The following is a 23538-nucleotide window of genomic DNA, read 5'->3' on the forward strand; positions in this document are numbered from 1 at the left end:
TTGTCAGAAACTTGAGCCAGTATCTCCCAGCATTTCAACTCTTTCTGAGTTGTAGCCCCTTTCCTGAACTAATCACTGTAGGAGATGCTGGTCTATTTAGGCCAGTCAGGACTACTCCAGGCCATAAGGCTGAGTGAGAGAGGAATGGTTTTCCAAAGCAAACTCAGAGAATGAATGAATATAAACTGGAGAGTGCCCCCCACCCTCCCAAAAAAGACCAATGTGCTGAAAAGTGCTGAAAATTTAAGTAGTATAAGTCTGATATTACCCATTCCCATAACTAATGTTGTTTGATCCTTTTAGCAGAAATTTGTTAGTATAATTTTCTTTTATATATTCCCCATCATAATTTCTTAACTAATTGGCTTATGTTTGTCCTTATTTTATTTTCCTTGTAGAAACTGTAAAAACTGTAAATATTATACTTCATGATCCTAAGAAGCACTGTTTTCTCCCACATTATACCTTCTTTAAACTCGGAATGTGTTTTACTATGAGTCACGTTTAATTGACAGTGTTTTTCTTAGTGGTACATAAAATAATGATGCATTTTGCAATTAAGGATGCTTAGATTTGAGAGAGTAATTCAAAAATAGAAAACACATCCATTGTTTCCTTATTGGCTTTTCACAGAACCTTGAACTGTCTAGTGTTCTTACTGATGCCCCTTTCTACTCTTTTCAGAAATTTTGTCCACCAGAGCTACTAAATGTGGTCTTAAACCGGCCCCAATCTGTGGATGTCTGTCATCTACAGTAAGAGAAGTTCCTAGAAATTGAGAGTAAGCATTTAGAAACTTCCAAAGCAGTTTGCTGTATTGCTGTGACATCCAAGAGCATGACCAATGAGTGGTTGGTCTTGATGAGCAGGGTGCAGACCAGTTTGTGTGCTGTGGAGCTAACATGGGGGGGTTGTATGTCAGTGGGCTGCATATGCCAGCCATGTGCGGCTGGACAGTCGTCACCTGCAATGCTCTGAGATTCCTTGATCAATTCTAACTCTAAAGGATATGAAAAGCTGAGGATATGTAACCATTTATTTCTTTTTTAATTGTTATTTTTATAGTCATTTTCATTTTTAATCACTCCTGCTTAAAAACCCGTAAAATGTTGGGAGCAAACTGGCTCTCACCTTGCAGAAGCACTGAGATTGCTCTGTACTTTAGACATTCTCAATCGACCTTTCTCCTCTAACAGTCTTTGGTGCACAAGAACAGCTGTTCATTATCAGTTAATCATATTATCACATACTAAAGTGAGTAATCCAGAATTTAGCACATTAGCCTTTACATAATTAAAAATTCTTACTACACCACTATGCACACTGTCAAGTTTACCTGGCAGGGTTTTGTTTTTTTTGTTTGTTTTTGTTTTCATCCTTTGTAGTAAGATTCTCTTTTTTTTTTAAGATTTTATTTATTCATTTGAGACACAGAGATAGAGAGAGAGCACGAGCAGGGGGAGAGGCAGAGGGAGAGGGAGAAGCAGGCTCCCCACCAAGCCAGGAGCCTGACGTGGGACTCGATCCCAGGATCCTGGGATCATGACCTGAGCCGAAGCTTAACCGACTGAGCCACCCAAGCGCCCCTGTAGTAAGATTGTCTTGATGAAGCAGTGTGATTTATCTTTGGGCACAAATTCCTCAATCTGTGTAATACCTCAGATGGCTTTCTTGTCCTTGCAGCTCTGCTACCAGAACATAATCCTACACAAAGCCCAAGCTCCAAATCACATTTGGTGACAATGTAATACTTTGCATTTCTGCACAGTTTAGAGCTAGTTGTTTGTCAGTAATCAAACAGAAAAAAGGAAGAATTCTTCCTTCTTGACATATCATGTTCAAATAACACACATGCTGAGTCACTGTTAGCAATATCTCCATATTCATTAAGTTGCAGTGATGAATGCGTTGATACGTTTATTTGCTTCATAAGTTGGTACCACTTCATATCATTAGCCAGTCCCCGAATTTGTCAAGCTGTTGTGTCATTAGAAAATGGTACTTTCCGTGGGCCTCTCCTAGTGAACCTACTATAGGAGCCTGCAGCCCTGAACCATTGCCCAGCCTTCCTGCAGGTGGGCTGTGAGCACTGAAGGGGGCTGTACAGTGTAGGGGGAAAAAAGAAAAGAAAAGAAAACAGTACTTTAACTGTCCTTTCTGCCACATATTTACCCAGATTTTCCAAAACATCTTCAGTAGTCTTTCATCGTTGTCCTGGTAATTGTATATGGGTTTTTAGTCTCAGCAATTCAAGTGCTATTTTGTAAGTCTGCAGAACATTAATGTTACATGTGAAAAATAATGAACATCAGCTTCTGTTTTTAAATTTAATATTCTTTTAAATAATTCTTTTGTCTTTGAACTTATTTTTTTTGTAAATGACAAGTAAATTTTCATAGTTCCTTTGCTTTATTAGCCAGTACATCTTTGCAATTAAAACAGGTGTGGTTTTAGCAATTCACAATCAATAATGGCTATAAGATTCAATACATAAGGAATCATGGTTCCAAGTAAAATGAACATGAACTCTTTTTGCCTTCATTTCTTTGCAGTCATTTCCATTATCATCATTGGGTTAACCACTACAGCTACATTCAGAAAGTGTGTTTTTCTTGACAAGACAGTCCACTGAAACTTGTTTTGCCATCATTAAATTAAGATGAAAAATGAATAATACAAAATTCATTTCCATAAGTTGCCTAATCTTAAATTATAAGTGAAAAAACAGGCTTTCAAAGAAGTAACAGTCTTTAAATTCAGTGAGATTTCATTTCATTAATATTTCCTCTTATGGATCATGCTTTTGATTTCAAGTCTAAGAACTCCTTGCCTAGCCTAGGTCCCAAATAATTTTTGCTACATTGTTTTCTAAACATTCTGTGTTCTAAAATGATTTATATTTAAGTCCATAATCCATTTTGAGTTAATTTTTGTATAAGGTATGAAGTTTAAATCAAGGTTACTTTTCCTTTATTTTTATTTTTTGCCTATAGATGTCTAATTTTCTAGCACCATTTGTTGAAAAGCTATTCTGCCTCCACCAAATTGCTTTGCACCTTTGTCAAAAATCACTGGGCATGTTTGTATGAGCCATTTTCTGGTTCTGTATTCTGTTCCATTGATCTGTGTGTCTATCCTTCTGCCAGTACCACTCTATAGATTCCTGTATCTATATATAACATCAGGAAGAGTGATTCCTTTATTCTTTTTCAAAATTGTTTTAACTCTTACAGGGTCTGTGCTTTCCCACATAAATTTTAGAATTAGCTTGTCTGTGTCTACCAAAAAGCTTGCAGGGATTTTGATAGGAATTGCTTTAAATATGTAGATCAATTTGGGGAGAACATCATGACATCTTTGCTATGTTGAATCCTCCAATCCATGAACATGGTATGTCTTTCCATTTATTTAGGTCTTCTTTAATTTCATTCATCAGCATTTTGTCATTTTCAGCATATAGATCCTATATGTGTTTTTTTAGATTTATCCTATTTCATTTTCTTTGGAGCAATTGTAAATGGTATTGTGTTTTTACTATCAGCTACCACATGTTCATTGTTAGTATGTAGAAATGTGACTGATTTTTGTGTGTTGATCTTGTATGCTGTGATTTTATTGAACTCACTTACTAGTTCTAACAGGTTTTTTTGGGGGGAGGATTCTATTTTCTTCTGTTTTTGGATTCCTGGGATTTTCTGTGTAGACAATCATTCTAGTTACAAATAGGGATAGATTTATCTCTTCCTTTCCAACCTGTATGCCTCTTATATGTTTTTCTTTTTTATTGTTATGTTAATAACCATACATTACATCATTAGTTTTTGAGGTAGTGTTCCATGATTCATTGTCTGTGCATAACACCCAGTTCTCCACGCAGAATGTGCCCCCTTTAATACCCATCACCAGGCTAACCCATCCCCCCACCTTCCTCCCCTCTAGAACCCTCAGTTTGTTTTTCAGAGTCCATCATCTCTCATGGTTCGCCTCCCCCTCCGACTTACTCCCCTTCATTCTTCCCCTCCTGCTATCTTCTTCTTTTTCTTTTTTCTTAACATATGTTGCATTATTTGTTTCAGAAGTACAGATCTGTGGTTCAACAGTCTTGCACAATTCACAGCGCTCACCATAGCACATACCCTCCCCAATGTCTATCACCCAGCCACCCCATCCCTCCCACCCCCCCACCACTCCAGCAACCCTCAGTTTGTTTCCTGAGATTAAGAATTCCTCATACCAGTGAGGTCATATGATACATGTCTTTCTCTGATTGACTTATTTCACTCAGCATAACACCCTCCAGTTCCATCCACGTCATTGCAAATGGCAAGATCTCGTTCCTTTGATGGCTGCATAATATTCCATTGTGTCTAGGCTGTGAGCGTTTGGCTCCAGGTGGGCGCACGCGCGCGAGAGAGAGCACGAGTGAGCACAAGCAGGGGGAGCAGCAAGCAGAGGGAGAGGGAGAAGCAGACTCCCCACGGAGCAGGGAGCTCGACATGGGGCTCAGTCGCAGAACCCCGGGATCATGACCCAAGCTGAAGGCAGGTCATGATGTCTCAAGAGACGGATGGGGAGCGTCAGCAGTCCCATGGCAGTGGCTCCTGTACCCAGTCCCAAGGTGGCTTCTCGCAGTCTCAAGGCACCTCCTCCCAGACACACAGCTCCTCACACTCTCCAGTCACGTCCAGCTCCACCAGCACAGCACCCACATCCAGCCAGTCCTCTCACTCCAGCTCGGGAACGCTGAACTCCTTAGACAGTGTCCACCCAGGAACTCTGTTCTATTCCTGAGGACCAGGAGCCCGAGGAGCCTGTCCCTGCCCCTTGGGCTCGATTATGGGCCCTTCAGGATGGATTCCCCAATCTTGAGTGTGTTAATGACAACTACTGGTTTGGGAGAGATAGAAGCTGTGAATACTGCTTTGATGAGCCACTGCTAAAAAGAACGGATAAATACCGGAATTATAGCAAGAAGCACTTTCGGATTTTCAGAGAAATGGGTCCTAAAAACTCTTATATCGCATACATAGAAGATCACAGTGGGAATGGAACCTTTGTAAATAGAGAGCTGGTAGGGAAAGGAAGACGCCTTCCTTTGAGTAACAATTCTGAAATTGTACTTTCAGTATGGAGTAATAAAGTTTTTGTATTTTTTGATCTGACTGTAGATGATCAATTTATCCTAGGGAATTAAAGAGACCAATACATCATGTCAAAAACTCTCGTAAGTGGTGCCTGTGGTGAGGTGAAGCTAGCTTTTGAGAGGAAAACATGTAAGAAAGTAGTCATAAAAATCATCAGCAAAAGGAATTTTGCTATTGGCTCTGAGAGAGATGCAGATCCAGTTCCCGATGTTAAAACAGAAATACATATTTTGAAAAAACTAAATCATCCTTGTATCATCAAGATTAAAGACTTTTTTGATGCTGAAGATTATTATATTGTTTTGGAATTGATGGAAGGAGGAGAGCTCTTTGACAGGGTGGTGGGGAATAAGTGCCTGAAAGAAGCTACATGCAAACTCTATTTTTACCAGATGGTCCTGGCTGTACAGTACCTTCACGAAAATGGTATTATACATCGGGACTTAAAGCCAGAGAATGTTCTACTCTCATCTCAAAAAGAGGACTGTCTTATAAAGATTACTGATTTTGGGCAGTCTAAGATTTTGGGGGAGACCTCTCTCATGAGAACCTTATGTGGGACTCCCACCTACCTGGCTCCTGGGGTTCTTAATTCCTTTGGGACTGCTGGATATGATCGAGCTGTGGATTGCTGGAGTTTAGCAGTGATTCTTTTTATCTGCCTTAGTGGGTATCCACCTTTCTCTGAGCATAAAACTCAAGTGTCTTTGAAGGATCAGATCACCAGTGGAAAATTCAATTTCATTTCTGAAGTCTGGGCAGAGGTCTCAGAAAAGGCTCCGGACCTTGTCAAGAAGTTGTTGATAGTGGATCCAAAGGTGCATTTTACGACAGAAGAAGCTTTAAGACACCCATGGCTTCAGGATGAGGACATGAAGAGAAAATTTCAGAATTTACTTTGTGAAGAAAATAAGTCAACGGCTCTACACCAAGTCCCGGCCCAGCCTTCCACAAGTCAAAAGAGGCTTCTTGAAGGGGAAGCAGAGGATGCTGACACTACAAAGGGTCTGGCTGTGTGTGCTGCTGTGTCGTGAACTTTGATTGAACATGAAAGAAACCTGCCTTCTTGAACCTGCTGCCATTTTCTTTAAATCTGTTTTTTATAGTTTATTTTAATTGTGGGGACAGTTGCTTTTTCATGATCATCAATACACAATTCCAAACCTAAAAAATATATATATATGTTCCATTGTGTCTATATACCACCTCTTCTTTATCCATTCATCTGTCGATGGACATCTTGGCTCTTTCCACAGTTCGGCTATTGTGGACATTGCTGCTATAAACATTGGGTGCCCATACCCCTTCGGATCCCTACATTTGATTCTTTGTGGTAAATACCCAGTAGTGCAATTGCTGGATCGTATGGTAGTCCTATTTTCAACTGTTTGAGGAACCTCCATACTGTTTTCCACAGGAGTTGCACCAGCTTGCATTCCCACCAGCAGTGTAGGAGGGTTCCCCTTTCTCCGCATCCCCGCCAACATCCGTCGTTTCCTGACTTGTTAATTTTAGCCATTCTGACTGGTGTGAGGTGGTATCTCATTGAGGTTTTGATTTGGATTTCCCTGATGCCGAGCGATGTGGAGCACTTTTTCATGTGTCTGTTGGCCATTTGGATGTCTTCTTTGGAAAAATGTCTGTTCATGTCTTCTGCCCATGTCTTGATTGGATTATTTGTTCTTTGGGTGTTGAGTTTCATAAGTTCTTTATAGATTTTGGATACTAGCCCTTTATCTGATATTCATTTGCAAATATTTTCTCCCATTCTGTCGGTTGTCTTTTGGTTTTGTTGACTGTTTCTTTTGCTGTGCAAAAGCTTTTTATCTTGATGAAATCCCAATAGCTCATTTTTGCCCTTGCTTCCCCTGCCTTTGGCGATGTTTCTAGGAAGAAGTTGCTGCAGCTGAGGTCAAAGAGGTTGCTGCCTCTGTTCTCCTTTAGGATTTTGATGGACTCCTGTCTCATGTTTAGGTCTTTCAACCATTTGGAGTCTATTTTTGTGTGTGGTGTAAGGAAATGGTCCAGTTTCATTCTTCTGCATGTGGCTGTCCAATTTTCCCAACACCATTTGTTGAAGAGACTGTCTTTTTCCATTGGACATTCTTTCCTGCTTTGTCAAAGATTAGTTGACCGAAGAGTTGAGGGGACATTTCTGGGCTCTCTATTCTGTTCCATTGATCGATGTGTCTGTTTTTGTGCCAGTACCATACTGTCTTGATGTTGACAGCTGGAAGTCCGGAATTCAGATACCGCCAGCTTTGCTTTTCTTTTTCAAGATTCCTCTGGCTATTCGGGGTCTCTTCTGGTTCCATACAAATTTTAGGATTCTTTGTTTCATTTCTTTGAAAAAAGTGGATGGTATTTTGATGGGGATTGCATTGAATGTGTAGATTGCTCTAGGTAGCATTGACATCTTCACAATGTTGGTTCTTCCAATCCATGAGCATGGAACGTTTTTCCATTTCTTTGTGTCTTCTTCAATTTCTTTCATGAGTATTTTATAGTTTTCTGAGTACAGATCCTTTGCCTCTTTGGTTAAATTTATTCCTAGGTATCTTATGGTTTTGGGTGCAATTGTAAATGGGATCGACTCCTTAATTTCCCTCTCTTCTGTCTTGTTGTTGGTGTATAGGAATGCCACTGATTTCTGTGCATTGATCTTATAGCCTGCTACTTGACTGAATCCCTGTATGAGTTCTAGCAGTTTTGGGGTGGAGTCTTTTGGGTTTTCCACATACAGTATCGTATCATCTGCAAAGAGTGAGAGTTTGACTTCCTCTCTGCCGATTTGGATGCCTTTGATTTCTTTTTGTTGTCTGATTGCTGTGGCTAGGACTTCTAGTACTATGTTGAATAGCAGTGGTGAGAGTGGACATCCCTGCCGCGTTCCTGACCCTAGGGGAAAAGCTCTCAGCTTTTCCCCATTGAGAACAATATTCACTGTAGGTTTTTCATAGATGGCTTATATGATATTAAGGTATGTACCCTTTATCCCTATACTCTGAAGAGTTTTGGTCAAGAAAGGATGCTGTACTTTGTCAAATGCTTTTCTGCATCTATTGAGAGGATCATATGATCCTTGTTCTTTCTTTAGTTAATGTATTGTATCACGTTGATTGTTTTGCAGATGTTGAACCAAACTTGCAGCCCAGGGATAAATCCCACTTGGTCATGGTGAATAATGCTTTTAGTGGACTGTTGGATCCTATTGGCTAGTATTTTGGTGAGAATTTTTGCATCCATGTTCATCAAGGATATTGGTCTGTAATTCTCCTTTTTGATGGGGTCTTTGTCTGGTTTTGGGATCAAGGTAATGCTGGCCTCATAAAATGAGTTTGGAAGTTTTTCTTCCATTTCTGTTTTTTGGAACAGTTTCAGGAGAATAGGTATTAATTCTTCTTGAAATGTCTGATAGAATTCCCCTGGGAAGCCATCTGGCCCTGGGCTTTTGTTTGTTGGGAGATTTTTGATGACTGCTTCAATTTCCTTAGTGGTTATAGGTCTGTTCAGGTTTTCTATTTCTTCCTGGTTCAATTTTGGTAGTTGATACATCTCTAGGAATGCACCCATTTCCTCCAGGTTATCTCATTTGCTGGCATAGAGTTGTTCCTAATATGTTTTTATAATTGTTTGTATTTCTTTGGTGTTGGTTATGATCTCTCCTCTTTCATTCGTGATTTTGTTGATTTGGGTCATTTCTCTTTTCTTTTTGATAAGTCTGGCCAGGGGTTTATCCATCTTGTTAATTCTTTCAAAGAACCAGCTCCTAGGTTCGTGGATCTGTTCTACTGTTCTTTTGGTTTCTATTTCATTGATTTCTGCTCCGATCTTTATTATTTCTCTTCTCCTGCTGGGTTTAGGCTTTATTTGCTGTTCTTTCTCCAGCTCCTTTAGGTGTAGGGTTAGGTTGTGTATTTGAGACCTTTCTTGTTTCTTGAGAAAGGCTTGTATTGCTCTATACTTTCCTCTCAGGACTGCCTTTGCTGTATCCCAAAGATTTTGAACAGTTGTGTTTTCATTTTCATTGGTTTCCATGATTTTTTTTAAATTCGTCTTTAATTTCCTGGTTGACCCATTCATTCTTTAGTAGGATGCTCTTTAGCCTCCATGTCTTTGTGTTCTTTCCGACGTTCCTCTTGTGATTGAGTTCTAGTTTCAAAGCATCGTGGTCTGAAAATATGCGGGGAATAATCCCAATCTTTTGGTACCAGTGGAGTCCTGATTTTTGACCTAGGGTGTGATCAGTCCTGGAGAATGTTCCATGGGCAGTACAGAAGAATGTGTATTCCGTTGCTTTGGGATGGAATGTTCTGAATATGTCTGTGAAGTCCATTTGGTCCAGTGTGTCATTTAAAGTCTTTATATCCTTGTTGATCTTTTTCTTAGATGATCTGTCCATTTCAGTCAGGGGGGTGTTAAAGTCCCCCACTATTATTGTATTGTTGTCGATGTGTTTCTTCGCTTTTGTTATTAGTTGCCGTATAAAAGTGGCTGCTCCCATCTTAGGGGCATAGATATTTACAATTGTTAGATCTTCTTGTTGGATAGACCCTTGAAGTAGGATATAGTGTCCTTCTTCATCTCTTATTACAGTCTTTGGTTTAAAATCTAATTTGTCTGATAAAAGGATTGCCACCCCAGCTTTCTTTTGGTGTCCATTAGCATGGTAAATGGTTTTCCACCCCCTCACTTTCAATCTGGGGGTGTCATTGGGTCTAAAATGAGTCCCTTGCAGACAGCATATTGATGGGTCTTGTTTTTTAATCCAATCTGATAGCCTGTGTCTTTTGATTGGGGCATTTAGCCCATTTACATTCAGGGTAACTATTGAAAGGTATGAATTTAGTGCCATTGTATTGCCTGTAAGGTGACTGTTACTGTATATTGTCTGTGTTCCTTTCCGATCTATGCTGCTTTTAGGCTCTCTCTTTGCTTAGAGGACCCCCTTCAATATTTCTTGGAGGGCTGGTTTCATGTTTGCAAATTCCTTTAGTTTTTGTTTGTCTTGGAAGCTTTTTATCTCTCCTTCTATTTTCAATGACAGCCTATCTGGATATAGTATTCTTGGCTGCATATTTTTCTCATTTAGTGCTCTGAAGATCTCATGCCAGTCCTTTCTGGCCTGCCAGGTCTCTGTGGATAGGTCCATTGCCAATCTAATATTTCTACCATTGTAGGTTACATATCTCTTCTCCCGAGCTGCTTTCAGGATTTTCTCTTTGTCTCTGAGACTCGTAAGTTTTACTCTTAGATGTCGGGGTGTTGACCTATTTTTATTGATTTTGAGAGGGGTTCTCTGTGCCTCCTGGATTTTCATGGCTGTTTCCTTCCTCACATTAGGGAAGTTCTCTACTATTATTTGCTCCAATATACCTTCTGTCCCTCTCTCTCTTTCTTCTTCTTCTGGGATCCCAATTATTCTAATGTTGTTTCGTCTTATTGTATCGCTTATCTCTCGAATTCTGCCCTCGTGATCCTGTAGTTGTTTCTCTCTCTTTTTCTCAGCCTCTTTTTTTCCCATCATTTGAGCTTCTATATCGCTGATTCTCTCTTCTGCCTCATTTATCCTAGCAGTTAGTGCCCCCGTTTTTGATTGCACCTCATCAATAGCCTTTTTGATTTCGACTTGGTTAGATTTTAGTTCTTTTATTTCTCCAGAAAGGGTTTCTCTAATAACTTCCATGCTTTTTTCAAGCGCATCTAGTATCTTTAAAGTCATGTCTCTGAACTCTAGGTCCGACATCGTACTAATGTCCGTATTGAGTTGGTCCCTGGCAGACGGTACCACCTCTTGTTCTTTTTGCTGAGGTGATTTTTTTCATCTTGTCATTTTGTCCACAGGAGAATAAATGAATGAGAGAACAAAATGCTAACAGGTTAACAACGTCCCCAGCAAATATACTCTATAGAAATCAGAAAAGACCTGAAACCAAGGGAAAAGAAGGGGAGAGAAAGAAAAAAGAAAGAGAAAAAAAGAAAAGAAAAACATAAAAACAAAAACAGAACAGTACAAAAAAAAAAACAGAGTATGATCAAATATGATTAGGGTATTGCATAGATCAGTGCCACACACTATATTTTGGGCATATTTTGGTTTGTTAGAAAAAAGTGCCTCCTAAAATTTTAAAGGAAGAAAGACTTATATATGTATAAAATAAGGGTTGATACAATGAAGGGATGGAAGATGACTGTAAAGGTGAAAATTATAAAAGGTTTTATAAAAGGAATTGATAAGATAAGAAGTTGTTTGAAAAAAGAAAGAAGATTAAAAAAAAAAAAGAAAAAGGGGAGAGAATGTGATCAGGCAGGAGACTAGAACAAAGCCATACACTAGTGATTTAGGGTATATTTTGATCTGTTAGAAGAAACTGTATCTCAAAATTTTAAAGAGAGAACAACTTATATATATATATATATGCCAAAAATAAGGGTAACTACTATGAAGGGATAAAATACGACTCTAAAAATGAAAAATAAAAAATGTTTTTTTAAAAAAAGGATTGATAAAATTTGGTTGAAAAGGGGGAAAAGAAAAATTTAAAAAACAGTTAAAATTAGTTTGAAAAACTAATGAATCATGGTAAAAAAAGCCATGAATTCTATGTGCAGTATTACCCTAGCGCTGGAGTTTTCCCATTCTCCTTGATCGGTAAACTTGGTCTTGGCTTGCTGGCTGTTCCTGCTAATCTTCTGGGGGAGGGGCCTGTTGCCATGGTTCCTAAATGTCTTTGCGGGAGGTGGTATTGCCCCGCCCTTGTCGGTCGGCATAAGCAAGCTGCTCCTGTTTGCTCTCAGGAGCTTTTGTTCCCTGCAAGCTCTCATACAGCTTTGGAGGACCAGGGTGAACATGGTGGCCTCCCAATCTCCACCCAGAGGAGCTGAGAACTCGGGGCCCTGCTCCTCAGTGCGCCCCCAGAGAAAAGTAGTCACTCCCGTCTCCCTGGTCTCCGTCCGCACTCTGTGCTCACCCGGCCTGTGACCGAGCGTTTCTATCTCTGGCACCCGACCTCGTGTGGAGTCTCCAAACCCAGCAGACCCTGCAGTGCGCTCCTGCGCCGCTCCTCCTGGGGAAGGAAGGGGAGTCTCCCCAGCTCTGCTGTTTGTTGGGTCCCTGCTGGAGGAGCAGTGGCCCGACTGTGCCACAGATCACAGTTTATGGCAACCCCTGAGCTGAGAGCACATGCCTCGGCTCTGTCTCTGCAGCCGGCTTCCCCACTCTGATACCTGGGAGCTCTGCTGCACTCAGGCACCCCTGGTCTTTCTGTGACCCCGAGGGTCCTGAGACCACACTGTCCCGCCAGGGTTCCACCCCCCGCCCAGCCACTGGAGCGACGTCCCTCAGCCGAGCCGACTTCTAAAAGTTCCCATTTTGTGCTCTGCGGCTCTATCACTTGCCAGAAGCGGCCGACGGAGGCCCCCTCCCCCGCCGTCTCTCCTCCCGAATATCGCCTCGGATTCACTTCTCCGCACGTCCTACCTTCCAGTAAGTGGTCATTTTTCTGTTCAGAGAGTTGTTGCTACTCTCCTCTTTGATCTCCTGTTGAGTTCGTAGGTGTTCAGAATGGTTTGATCCCTATTCAGCTGAATTCCTGAGACCAGACGAAATCCAGGTCTCCTACTCCTCCGCCATCTTGCTCCGCCCCCCTCTTATTTGGTTTTCTGGCCTTGTTAAGCTACCTAGAACTTTAAGTTTGGGTTTAATACATGCAGTGAGAGCAAACATTCTTGCCATTACTAATATTAGGGGGAAAGCAAATTAAAATAATTAATTTTGTGAAAGACCCTATTAAGAGAATGAAAAGACAAGCTAAAGACTCGGAGAAACTGCAAATCACATATCCAACAAAGGTCTTACATTTAGAATTATAGAAGGCATCCTCAAAACTTAGTAATAAAGAATGAAAAACAAAAGGCAGCCCAGTTAGAAAATGGGTCAGAGATATGAACAGACATTTCACCAAAGAGGATAAAAAGATGACAAATTACCACATAAAAAGGTGTTCAGCTTCATTAGCTTTTAGGGAAATGAAATTAAAACTATGATGAAATATCAGTAGACATCTATCAGAAAGACATATAAAAAATAGTGACACCACCAAGTGCTGGTTTAGAGTTGAGGAAACTAGATTAATCATTTGTTGCTTGTGGGAATGTAAAATGGTATACTCATTCTAGAAAATAGTTTTACAGCTTCTCTTCTTTTTTTATAGAGAGAGCACAAGTGCAGGGTGGGGGAGGGGCACAGGGAGAGAGAGAATTTTAACAGGCTCCACAGTCAGTGCAGTCCCCAGCACAGGCCTCGATTTCATAACCCTGAAATCATGACCTAAGCCAAAATCAAGAGTCACATGCTTGACCAACTGAGCAACCCAGGTGCCCCTACAATTTCTTTAAAACAAACAGGAACAAAACTAAATTAAATTTACCATACAACTCCAGCAATAGCACTCTTGGGTGTTTGTCCCAGAGAAATGAAAATGTACATTCACACAAAAGCCTGTATATAAATGTTCATAGTAGATCCATTCATAATAGCCAAAAACTGGAATCAACCTAGATGTCCTTCCACAAGCTGATGATTCAACAGACTGGTGTATGTCCATGCCATGCAATACTTCTAAACAATAAAAAGGAATGAACTATTGATTTGCACAACAATTTGGATAGGTCTCAAAGCAATTATGTTGAATGAAAAAAAAAGTCAGTCTCAAAAGGTTAGATATTATGTGATTCCATTCATATAATCCTCTTAAAGTAACAAAACGGTCGATATGGAGAACAGATGAGACTCGTTGCCAAGGGTTAGGAACTGGGTTGGATGAGTAGTTCTAATGGATAACATGAGAAAGTCTTGTGGTGGAACAGTTAGGTATCTTGATTGTGGTCGCAGTTGCCTGAGTCTTCACGTGTGGTAATATTGCACAAAACTACACAAAACAGATACACACAAACTCACAAATGATTGCCTGAAAAACTGGCAAAATCTGAATAGGCTCCATGGATCATACCAATGTCAATTTCTGAGTTTTGATATTATACTATAATTATACAGGATGGCATAATTGGGGAGATTGGGTGAAGGGTATATAGGATTTCCATGTACATTTTTTTGCAACTTACTGTATATCTATAATTATTCCAGTATAAAATTTTTAATGGCTCAATTAAAATTTAAATTATTGTAAAAATGAAAAGTTATAAATATAAAGGACTGGTTACATTTTCTCTGATTTTCATATATTTTGGGGTTATAGATAACAAACCTTAAAATTTCATGTATCAATGTGGTTTTGCTGAACATGACTGGTCCTCAGCTTGCACCACTTGTGACTCTCTAGGAAGTTCAGCATCACCTGAGATGGTCTATATCCTGTTCTGCTAGTGATGCTCCTTGATGCTGCTGTCAGATTGCCAGAAGAGTTTCTAAACACTTAACTACCAGTTTCTGGACTTACCTTATTGTGGAATAGCAACAGCTCCTTGCAGACCTGCACCAGCTCAGCAACCACACTGGCTAGGCTGGTCTCCATGCACAGGTGCAGACTCTGGTATCAGGCCAACTGTTGCTCGGGGTCTCTATTTGAGTTGAGAGGGCTCTTTAGATAAGAAACAGCTGTGTTACTATGTGGCCAGAGAAAGTATTCTATGCTTCAGACTTTTCCAGAATTACAGTGCTGCTTTAAGTTTTCCCTTTGGAGAACAGAAGAGTAGACACCGGGGCAAATTTGTTGTTATTTCTTTTGGAGAGCATTTCTTACTATAAATGATTGCTTCCTGCTTTTTCCTGGAAACCTTTTAAACTAAAGTCTTCCTTCTCCATTAGAGTAGGTTAAAAATAGTACATTTTCTTATTGCTGGAAATGAGAACTTTCTGGTTAAATCTTGACATCTCTTTTACTGGAAAGAATTATGGAGTACTCATTTGGCAATCTGTGGGTTTGTGTTTTCCCCCTATGTGAGTAATACAAAAATCACTGTCATCCTGTTGCAGTTCAACATCAAGAATATAGTGACCCAAATGAGAGAACAGCGTTATGGCATGATTCAAACGAAGGTAAGCTCTCACTATATAAATTCTAATAAAAAGAATAATGAATATAAAGATTAACATGTATAGCATGTTACAATTTATAAATCTCTTTTACCTATATGATATCATTGAATTCTCACTGCTTGGGGTAGACATTAATTTTTCTCTGATATTACTGATGAAGTAGTTCATGTTCAGAATAATGAAGTCTGTTCTGTGAGGTCATTCATATAGTACGTGGAGGAGCCAGGTGGGAAATTGAAGTCTCCTGATGCCCAAACACATGCTTTGTCCATCCGTGATGCCATGTTATTTAAGTAACGTATCTAAAGTTATTCATAGGTTTCTGGATAGAAGTTTTGGGATATTTACTTGCCACTAAATTATCGAAGTCATTGGCATGTCATATAAAGATAGTATTGATGTTACAGATTAGTTATTAATCATTGGGAGGGGGAATCAAGAGTATGGATAATGAAAACAAACAGGAACCCCTAAATCCTTAGGTTGACCTGTTTTTAGGCCAATGTTGAATGATAGGAAGCATTTTCTTTGAACTTGGGTTGCCTGAGAGACCTGAGGCTACACTTTAAAAAAAAAAAAAAAGTTTAGACGCGATGTATCCAGGGAAATATAAGGAGATTGGGATTGAGGGTCAGTTTCCCCTCTGTTCAGCCAAGACCTGAGTTAACTAATTCTAGACCAAGCACCATATTACTTTTCTTCCTGATATTTAAAAAATATACGTTTTCGTAAAGAAGTTCCTGGCTAAATGTTTGCTCTTTTTAGGAACTTTCCTTTATGGTTGAAAATTACAACTATGTTTTCTGAAAGTGGATATTGGTATTCAACTGCTTAACATTCTGTTGTTTTTCATATATATGTATATAGGAGCAGTATTTCTTTTGTTATAAAGTTGTGCTTGAAGTTCTTCAGAAGATTCTGACTTTAGATTAAGAAAGACTTCTGTTGCCTCACATTTGAAATTACCAAGTGGCTTGGAGCCTCCTCATAAAGAACATGTTCCGGTTGTGCTGAAGGGCTTTGCTTACACGTACCATGTGCTTTCTGGGTGTATCACTTGCCTTTCTTTCTGACAACTCCCTGAAGGCAGCATCATTTGGTTTGGGGTGAACAGTGTTTGTCCATTCATCTTACTTAGAAATAGCAAAATACACTCCCACATTTTCCAGTGAAACAAAAGTTGCATAAAACAACTGCAGCCCATTTGGTTAAAGGGATTACAGAACCCAATAAAGGACTTGAACTATATTCATTAAGATGTCATTTGGACAGGCAGCTAAAGGAAGCTGAGATTTCCAGGACCTTATAAAGCCCTTACCTTATTTTGGAGAACACAGGGCTAGTAAATGCAAGGTCACATCATGAGCTCTTACAGGCCTTTTCAAGACAGGTAATCATCCATGTTTTTTAGCTAGAGGCTGCACTTTTAGCTCGTATTTGAATAACTCAGTTCACTAATTAGGAGAAGTAACTTTCCACACAAATTGGACTCCATTTTCCTATAGTTCCACACTCTCGGGGCCCCAGGGACCACAGAGGACAAGCTGCCCTTCTAGAGCAGCTGCACAGGGACCTGCTGGTTGGGGAAGTATTCGTGGGCGGGCAGAGTTCCTCTGCTCCATCACATGAGCACACTGGTGAATGGTCCAAAACTAAAATAGATGTTTACATAGAAAGTCCAAGAGGAGATTTTTGCCCAGCTTGAGTTCTTTCCTATCCCACCCTAACACTTAATGTATTACTCAGTCTGCTTTGTTAAAAGCACATATTACATTTTACTTGCCTCTTACTCTTTGCCCTTTAGCTAACCAATAAACTTTGATATAAGCATTATTACATAATTCTGTGTATCTCTTACGCCAGATATATTTCTCAAACTAAGATCTATGGTAGTTATTTTTTTCTTCAGAGTTCCATTAAATCATTTCTTTCCATTACTGCCCCACCTCTGCTGTAACATTTAGAAGTTGGCTTTGGGAACTAGGTTTTGGAAAACCAAAGTCATAGTTGTGAAAATGAAAACTTCCATATTCTCTTTTTGAAAAGATGTGGCCATTATTATATCCATCTCATTATAGGACTTTGCCTCATACAATTACAGTGATATTTTGGTCAAGGAATTTTAGTGACCAGTTTATACCTGATTATAAGCTATATAGCAATTACTACATGCCTTTGTACAGTGTAATTCAGTGGAGATCAGAATATTCTATGTATCATATTGAGAAAATTTCTAATATTAATGTAAATCTTGAATTTATAAGAGGCTTATTTTATTCCCTTGGCTGAATGAATATTTGAATTTGTTGAATTAAACTTGATAATTTTCATTTAGAAATAATTATATCCCAGAAATGTATTTTATATTAAATCAAATTGATGATTCTACCTATTTATGTTGTTCATATAAATAATAGTCTATGCTAAACATTAATTTCATTTTGATGATTGGCCTTTAATATTTGTATCCCTAATTTTATTTTCTCTCTGTTATTGTAAAATAATAGATATAATGTACAACAGCATTCCTGAGAAGGTTCTATGCTGTTATCTAAATGAAAAGACTTACTGTGTATTGCCTGAAGTATTTTTATTATCTAGGCCTTGAAATGTTCTTGTAAAGAAAATGCCACAATTTTGATGGTAAACATGTTTCTTCTTTAATGTGTGCCTCATATTTTTATAGCTGGACTAATTTTTAGTTTTTCAGGGAAATTAAATAAGTCAATATGGAAATACTGATTGCACTTGTTTTATTTCATTTTTGGAAAGTGAATTCCAAACTGAAAGCTTTTGACTAAATGAAATACTATGTTTCCTACCAACAATAAATCAATCTTAGCCTAGAATATGAATATGAAACTCCCACTGACACCTTTTTAAGTATATGAATGCTTATTTAGACGAAAGTTTAAACTATTTAGATGAAAGCATATATGCATTTATTAACTTTCTTAAATACATATTTTTAAAGTTGCATTGTACTTGATGGACTTACATGTTGGACCAAAGCTTTTCAGAAATAAACATTGTAGGTTTTATTCTCATGTAAGTCTTGGTAATTTATTTTTCCTTGAGCTTTTCACCCCTAATCTATCTAGAACATTATTGAATTTTCAATTAACTTTACATTTACTACTCAAAGGTCATTTCAGTGATTTATTCTTATTGAAAGGTCTTAAATGAAAACGCCTTAAGTAACTCTAAAACAAAACAGTTTCATTTCCTACTTACTTTTTCTTAATCCCTGGGAAGAATTACTTTTCTTATATGTTGTCTTGAGGATTAAGTAATTGAACCAGAAGATTTGGATAGTATTCATTAAGTAGAAACAGGTCAGTGTCACTCAGTGGGGGTGATGTACTGCTCAGTGGAGTACTCCCTTTGTCTACAGCTATAATCAAAAAGCAGGAAGTAAGGACCTCGTCATGAAACAATTTGAATTACAAGGGATCTTAAAACATACCTAATGTAACTTCCATATCTGAAACTTGAACATGATAAAGAACATTTTTTATAAACTAATAGCAACATCATACTGGGAAGTGAAAAAAGAGAGCCTTCCCATTAGCAAAACAGTAACTCCTGTTAGCACTACAGCATTGCTCTGGAGTTACCTCATCAATGCAGGAAGACTACAAAAGGGAATAACTGGCATAAATATATTGGAAAGTTAGAACAAAACGATCTTTTGTTTGTATATTTGCCCACATAGAAATAATAGACGCAACTAAAATATAGTATTAGAAAAATCATTATGAAGCCTGGAGACAAGATAACTGTAAAAATTAATTTTTTTCTATATCAGGGGTCATCAGATTATGGCTCAAAGGTCAAATCTGATGTGTTGCCTGCTTCTGTAAGTAAAGTTTTATGCCCATTTGTTTATATATTGTCCCTTGCTGCTTTTGTGCTATAATGGCAATGGCCAGGTTAGCAGTGGCAGAGATCATAGGGCCCATAGAGCCTAAAAATATTTACCATCTGGCCCTTTAAAGGAAAAGTCTGCCACCCTCTGTTCTATATCTTCAATAGGAAAAATGCCTCTGAGCAACAGGGAGATGTAAAATGTATAAAATACTTAAAATTTAACTTAGCAAGAACTTGACCCATTGATGCTCGCATTCTAAATGAACAGTAAATACATGAAAAGAACCAAGATATTTTTGAAAAAGAAGAGGTTAACTAAATTGAATTTAAATAAAAAATTTTAAAAAAGTAAAGGTAATTGTGGGGAAGAGAGATTGTTTGCCTTAGCAATAATCAAAGTATTATCTAAAGTCACAGTTAATTCAAACAATGTGATTCTGGCTCAGGGATATACAAATGGATCAATGGAACGAAATAGTCAAGAAGGAGACTCAACAGACTCATATATATTTATGAATTTATTGTATGCTAAATGTAGCATTTCCAGTCCAGAGCTTCAAAATTTATGACGCAAAAACTGATAGAACTGATACAACTAGAAAGATAGACAAGTCCACAATTGTCTTTGGAGATTTCACCATTCCTGTCTTAGTAATTGATAGGTAAGTAGACAGACAAATCAGTAAGAATATAAAAGATTTGAATAACACTACAAACCATTTTGACCTAATTGACATTTCTAGAGCACTGCACCAAAGTACAGCAGGATACACATTTTTTCAAGTGCATGTGGGACATTCACCAAGAGTGATCATATTTTGGGTCATAAAATAAGCCTCAATATAATTCATAGAAAAGGAACTATACAAGTATGTTTATGGAATTAACTAGAAATCAATAACAAAGATATTTCAAAAATCCCAAAATATTTGGAAATAAAACAGTATACTTCTAAATAACTTATGGTCAAAGGAAAAAAATCACAAGAGAAATTAGAAAATATTTTGAAATAAAATAAAAACATAACACGTGGGATGCAGTGACAAAGTTTTTGGAGAGAGCCATGTGCTTAGTTTGGACTGTGCTGAATTTGTTATGCTTATGGGACCTCCAAGTGGCTCTACAAGCCTGGGCTAAAGACCTAGATCTGGAGGAATGTTTTCCTTGAAGTCAATGCTTGAAAGTATGGGAATGGGTAAGCTCCCCCAAAGAAAGTGAGATGGAGGCCAATGGCAGAGTCCTGGGGAATGTCAACATTCATTCCTACCTTGACTGCCCTTCTTGGCCCAGCCTAAAATCCACCTCTTTCACGAAGCCCTATGAAGCCTCCTAATACTCATCTGTCCTTCCTCTGATTCCTTTATCAGCACTTCTCAAACTCTCTGGTGAAGGACCCATTTTATTTACTAACAGATGGATCCCAAAACAGCCAAAACACCCATCAGATATTTACTGGAAAATGTGGTGGGCTAATTTGAGGACAATAGCTAAAACTAGAAGATTGTCCACTTAAAAAGTGACTAAGTGCAAGGAGCACTTGGTAAAGCCTAGAGGGGTTGGAACAATCTAGCTTTTATCTACTCTAAAAGCTGATGAGCTGAGATTCCTTTCTGGAACCAAGTCCCACGCTGAGGAGAAACTGTAGAATCAAAATTGAGCAAAACAGGGATAACTGCGGTGAAGAAAAGAGAAGGTCCATATAAAAGTGAACAAGGGGAGCAGAGGCAAACTTCAGAAGGTGAGCTCAGTCAAGTTACCAGAGCTATCTGAGCAAACCCCTTAAAAGTTCAGGAAAATTAAATTCACATAAAAATGAGTAATCAAAAAGTATCATGATTAAATCCCATACAAGTTACTACAAGGGGGAAAAAATGCCAGGGAACTCAATAGCATCCTTACAGACAACGAAGGTACACCAGAAAGACGTGATCAAAAAACAGATCAAAACTATAACCTAGTATTTCAAAATTAGCTTAAAGACATTAGGAAAATCACATAAGATACACGAACTACAAAAATCAGTATGAGAAGAATTCAAAGTTGTTTGACAAATTGAGAATTAGAGACAAAAGTTTTAAAAATGAAGACTAAATTAGAAAGAACACAAGTAAATAAATACAATAATTGATGCCTTGATAAGAAATAAGTTTCAGAGGAGAAACATTTTCAAAATAAAATGAAGGAAACATCTCAAGAGCATGACAAATATCAATGATAGGCAAAGAAGACTACTATACAGATAATATGACTTATTTTTTTTAAGATATTTATTTATTTGACAGAGAGAGAGACAGCGAGAGAGGGAACACAAGCAGGGGGAGTGCGAGAGGGAGAAGCAGGCTTCCCATGGAGCAGGGAGCTTGATACGGGGCCCAATCCCAGGATACTGGGATCATGACCTCAGCCGAAGGCAGACGCTTAACGACTGAGCCACCCAGGCACCCCAATAATAGAACTTTTAAAGAAGAAAACCAAAGAAAGGGTACAGAGGAAACACAATATAATTTAAGAAAATATTCCTGAAATTAAAAAAAATATTTAAAATTACATATTGGAATACTACAGTACATACCTGAGACTATCAGATGAGCTTGATGAATGCCAAGGAATGTTTTAGTAAAATTAGTGAAGTTTGAAGAAAAAAAAATCTTTTGGGCATCTATGCAAAAAGAATAGGAAAATGAAATTAGGTTACTATCAGTCTTTTTGACAGTAACATTTTATGACAGGAAAAATAGAGTAATATATTTAAGATTTTCAAGGAAAAAATATGAGCCAAGGATTTTATATCTAGTAAAACCTTGATGTATAAAGGGTGTAAATTAATGTCAACATGGGAGAAAAAATTGTTCCCAAGTTCCCTTTCTGGAGAACCTACTAAAAAAACACACTTGAAATAACCAAAATACTTAGAGTCATTTACATAATGGCATTATATATATGTATTCTAATTATATATATAATATGAATTATATATGTTTAATGCTAACAAATGTATGGACATATGTGTTTTAAAATAAAAGGAAGAAATTATAGTATACAAATGTCTACATTACCTGACAAAGTAGATATAATCTTTTAAAAATGGGAGAGAATAGTATAATATAGGTATAATATAGGCAAAACATGTTTAAGTGTTTTTGGTAATAATTGGTAGAGTAGTATTGAATTGTTATTTTGAGACTATCGTAATGTTGGGTAAAGCAAATGAGTAATTATGGAATATTTGAATTCAATCATCCTATGCATCCTTATGAATGAGGACTCTCAGTGTAGAAGAAAAAAGATACAGGTGTAATACAGAAGTTTAGTAAAAACCATATAGTTCTCACTTAGAAATGACAATATGAACTAAGAAACTGTTTAGATGATGGATAGATGATTCATTGGTAGGGGATTGGTATGTAGATAGATAGACAGATGATAGAGATGATAGATAGATGCTCTGTCAACTTAAATGGCCTAGAAACAGTGACCAATCAGTGAAAGTGAACATCACTAGTGCCCAGATTTCAGTTTCTAAATCTTGCAGGAGTGAAAGTGATAGAAAGACATTTTCAGACACAACAAAACTAGAGAGTTTGCCTCAAGCAGGAGACCCTAAAGGAAATTCTAAAATGAAAATGGCAGAAAATGATCTCAGATTAATGATGGAATTAAGAGCAGAGAATGGGTTAAATATGTTGTTGAGTTCAAAATACACATACTGAATTTAAATACATTAGTAACACTAGTATATTGTTCAGGAGTGATGTAGATAAATTTAAAATGTTCTAGGGTCTTTACATTGTTCAAGAGAAGGGTGAATTTACCACTCAGTGTTAGATTTTGATAACTTTAAAATGCTTTTTATAATTTCTATTATAGCTACTAAAAGAATAGGAAAAGAGTATATAATCTCCAAACTAAGAAAAAGTAACAATGGGCAAGACAGAAAAAAAAGAAACAGAAAGAAAGAAAAGAAAAAGAAAGAAAGAAAGAGAGAGAGAAAGAAAGAAAGAAGAAAGAAAGAAAGAAAGAAAGAAAGAAAGAAAGAAAGAAAGAAAGAAAGAAAGAAAGAAGAAAGAAAGAAAGAGAAAAGAAAGAAAGGAAAGAAACACAGAGGGTGGTGCAAATAAAAAGCATCTAAGAGACTAGCTTAAAGCCCAAAGAAATCAGTTATTACAATAAGTGTAAGTGAATCAAATGCTTAAAGTAAATGATGAAAAACATCAAGAGACAAATCTAAAACACAAGGATATGAAAAGGTTGAAAACAAAACGGTGTAGGGGAGTCTGGGTGGCTCAGTCGTTAAGCATCTGCCTTCAGTTCAGGTCATGGTCTGAGTCCTGGGATGGAGCCCTGCATAGAGCCCCGCATCAGGCTCCCTGCTCTGCTGGAAGCCTGCTTTTCCCTCTCCCACTCCCCCTGCTTGTGTTCCCTCTCTCGCTATGTCTCTCTCTGTCAAATAAATAAATAAATAAATAA

At 37.9% G+C, this 23538-nt stretch overlaps 1 protein-coding gene, 1 non-coding gene and 1 pseudogene across 18 annotated transcripts in view; all 3 read left to right on the forward strand.

Moving 5' to 3' along the window:
- PTPN20 (protein tyrosine phosphatase non-receptor type 20) overlaps positions 1-23045 on the forward strand; it is a 126135-nt gene extending 103090 nt beyond the window's left edge. For 14 of the 17 annotated variants that reach the window (XM_073904521.1, XM_025881038.2, XM_025881040.2 and 11 more), the window contains 2 exons: positions 15139-15201; positions 16069-18208. In XM_073904521.1, the coding sequence (XP_073760622.1) occupies positions 15139-15201; positions 16069-16134 (129 nt within the window). In that variant the 3' untranslated portion in view covers positions 16135-18208. Of the gene's footprint in view, positions 1-684; positions 782-15138; positions 15202-16068; positions 18209-22938 lie in introns of those variants that run through there. The other 3 variants (XM_025881041.2, XM_025881042.2, XR_012381752.1) reach the window with 2 other exon arrangements.
- LOC112831007 (small nucleolar RNA SNORA42/SNORA80 family) lies at positions 1980-2109 on the forward strand. The gene has a single exon (XR_003210054.1). It is a non-coding gene; the product is annotated as a small nucleolar RNA SNORA42/SNORA80 family (small nucleolar RNA).
- LOC112830864 (serine/threonine-protein kinase Chk2 pseudogene) lies at positions 4415-6302 on the forward strand (annotated as a pseudogene).
- Positions 23046-23538: the final 493 nt, after the last annotated feature.

This window comes from Callorhinus ursinus, unplaced genomic scaffold, assembly GCF_003265705.2.
Source record: "Callorhinus ursinus isolate GAN/ISIS: 27379988/994484 unplaced genomic scaffold, GSC_fseal_2.0 scaffold20, whole genome shotgun sequence".
Lineage (NCBI taxonomy): Eukaryota > Metazoa > Chordata > Mammalia > Carnivora > Otariidae > Callorhinus > Callorhinus ursinus.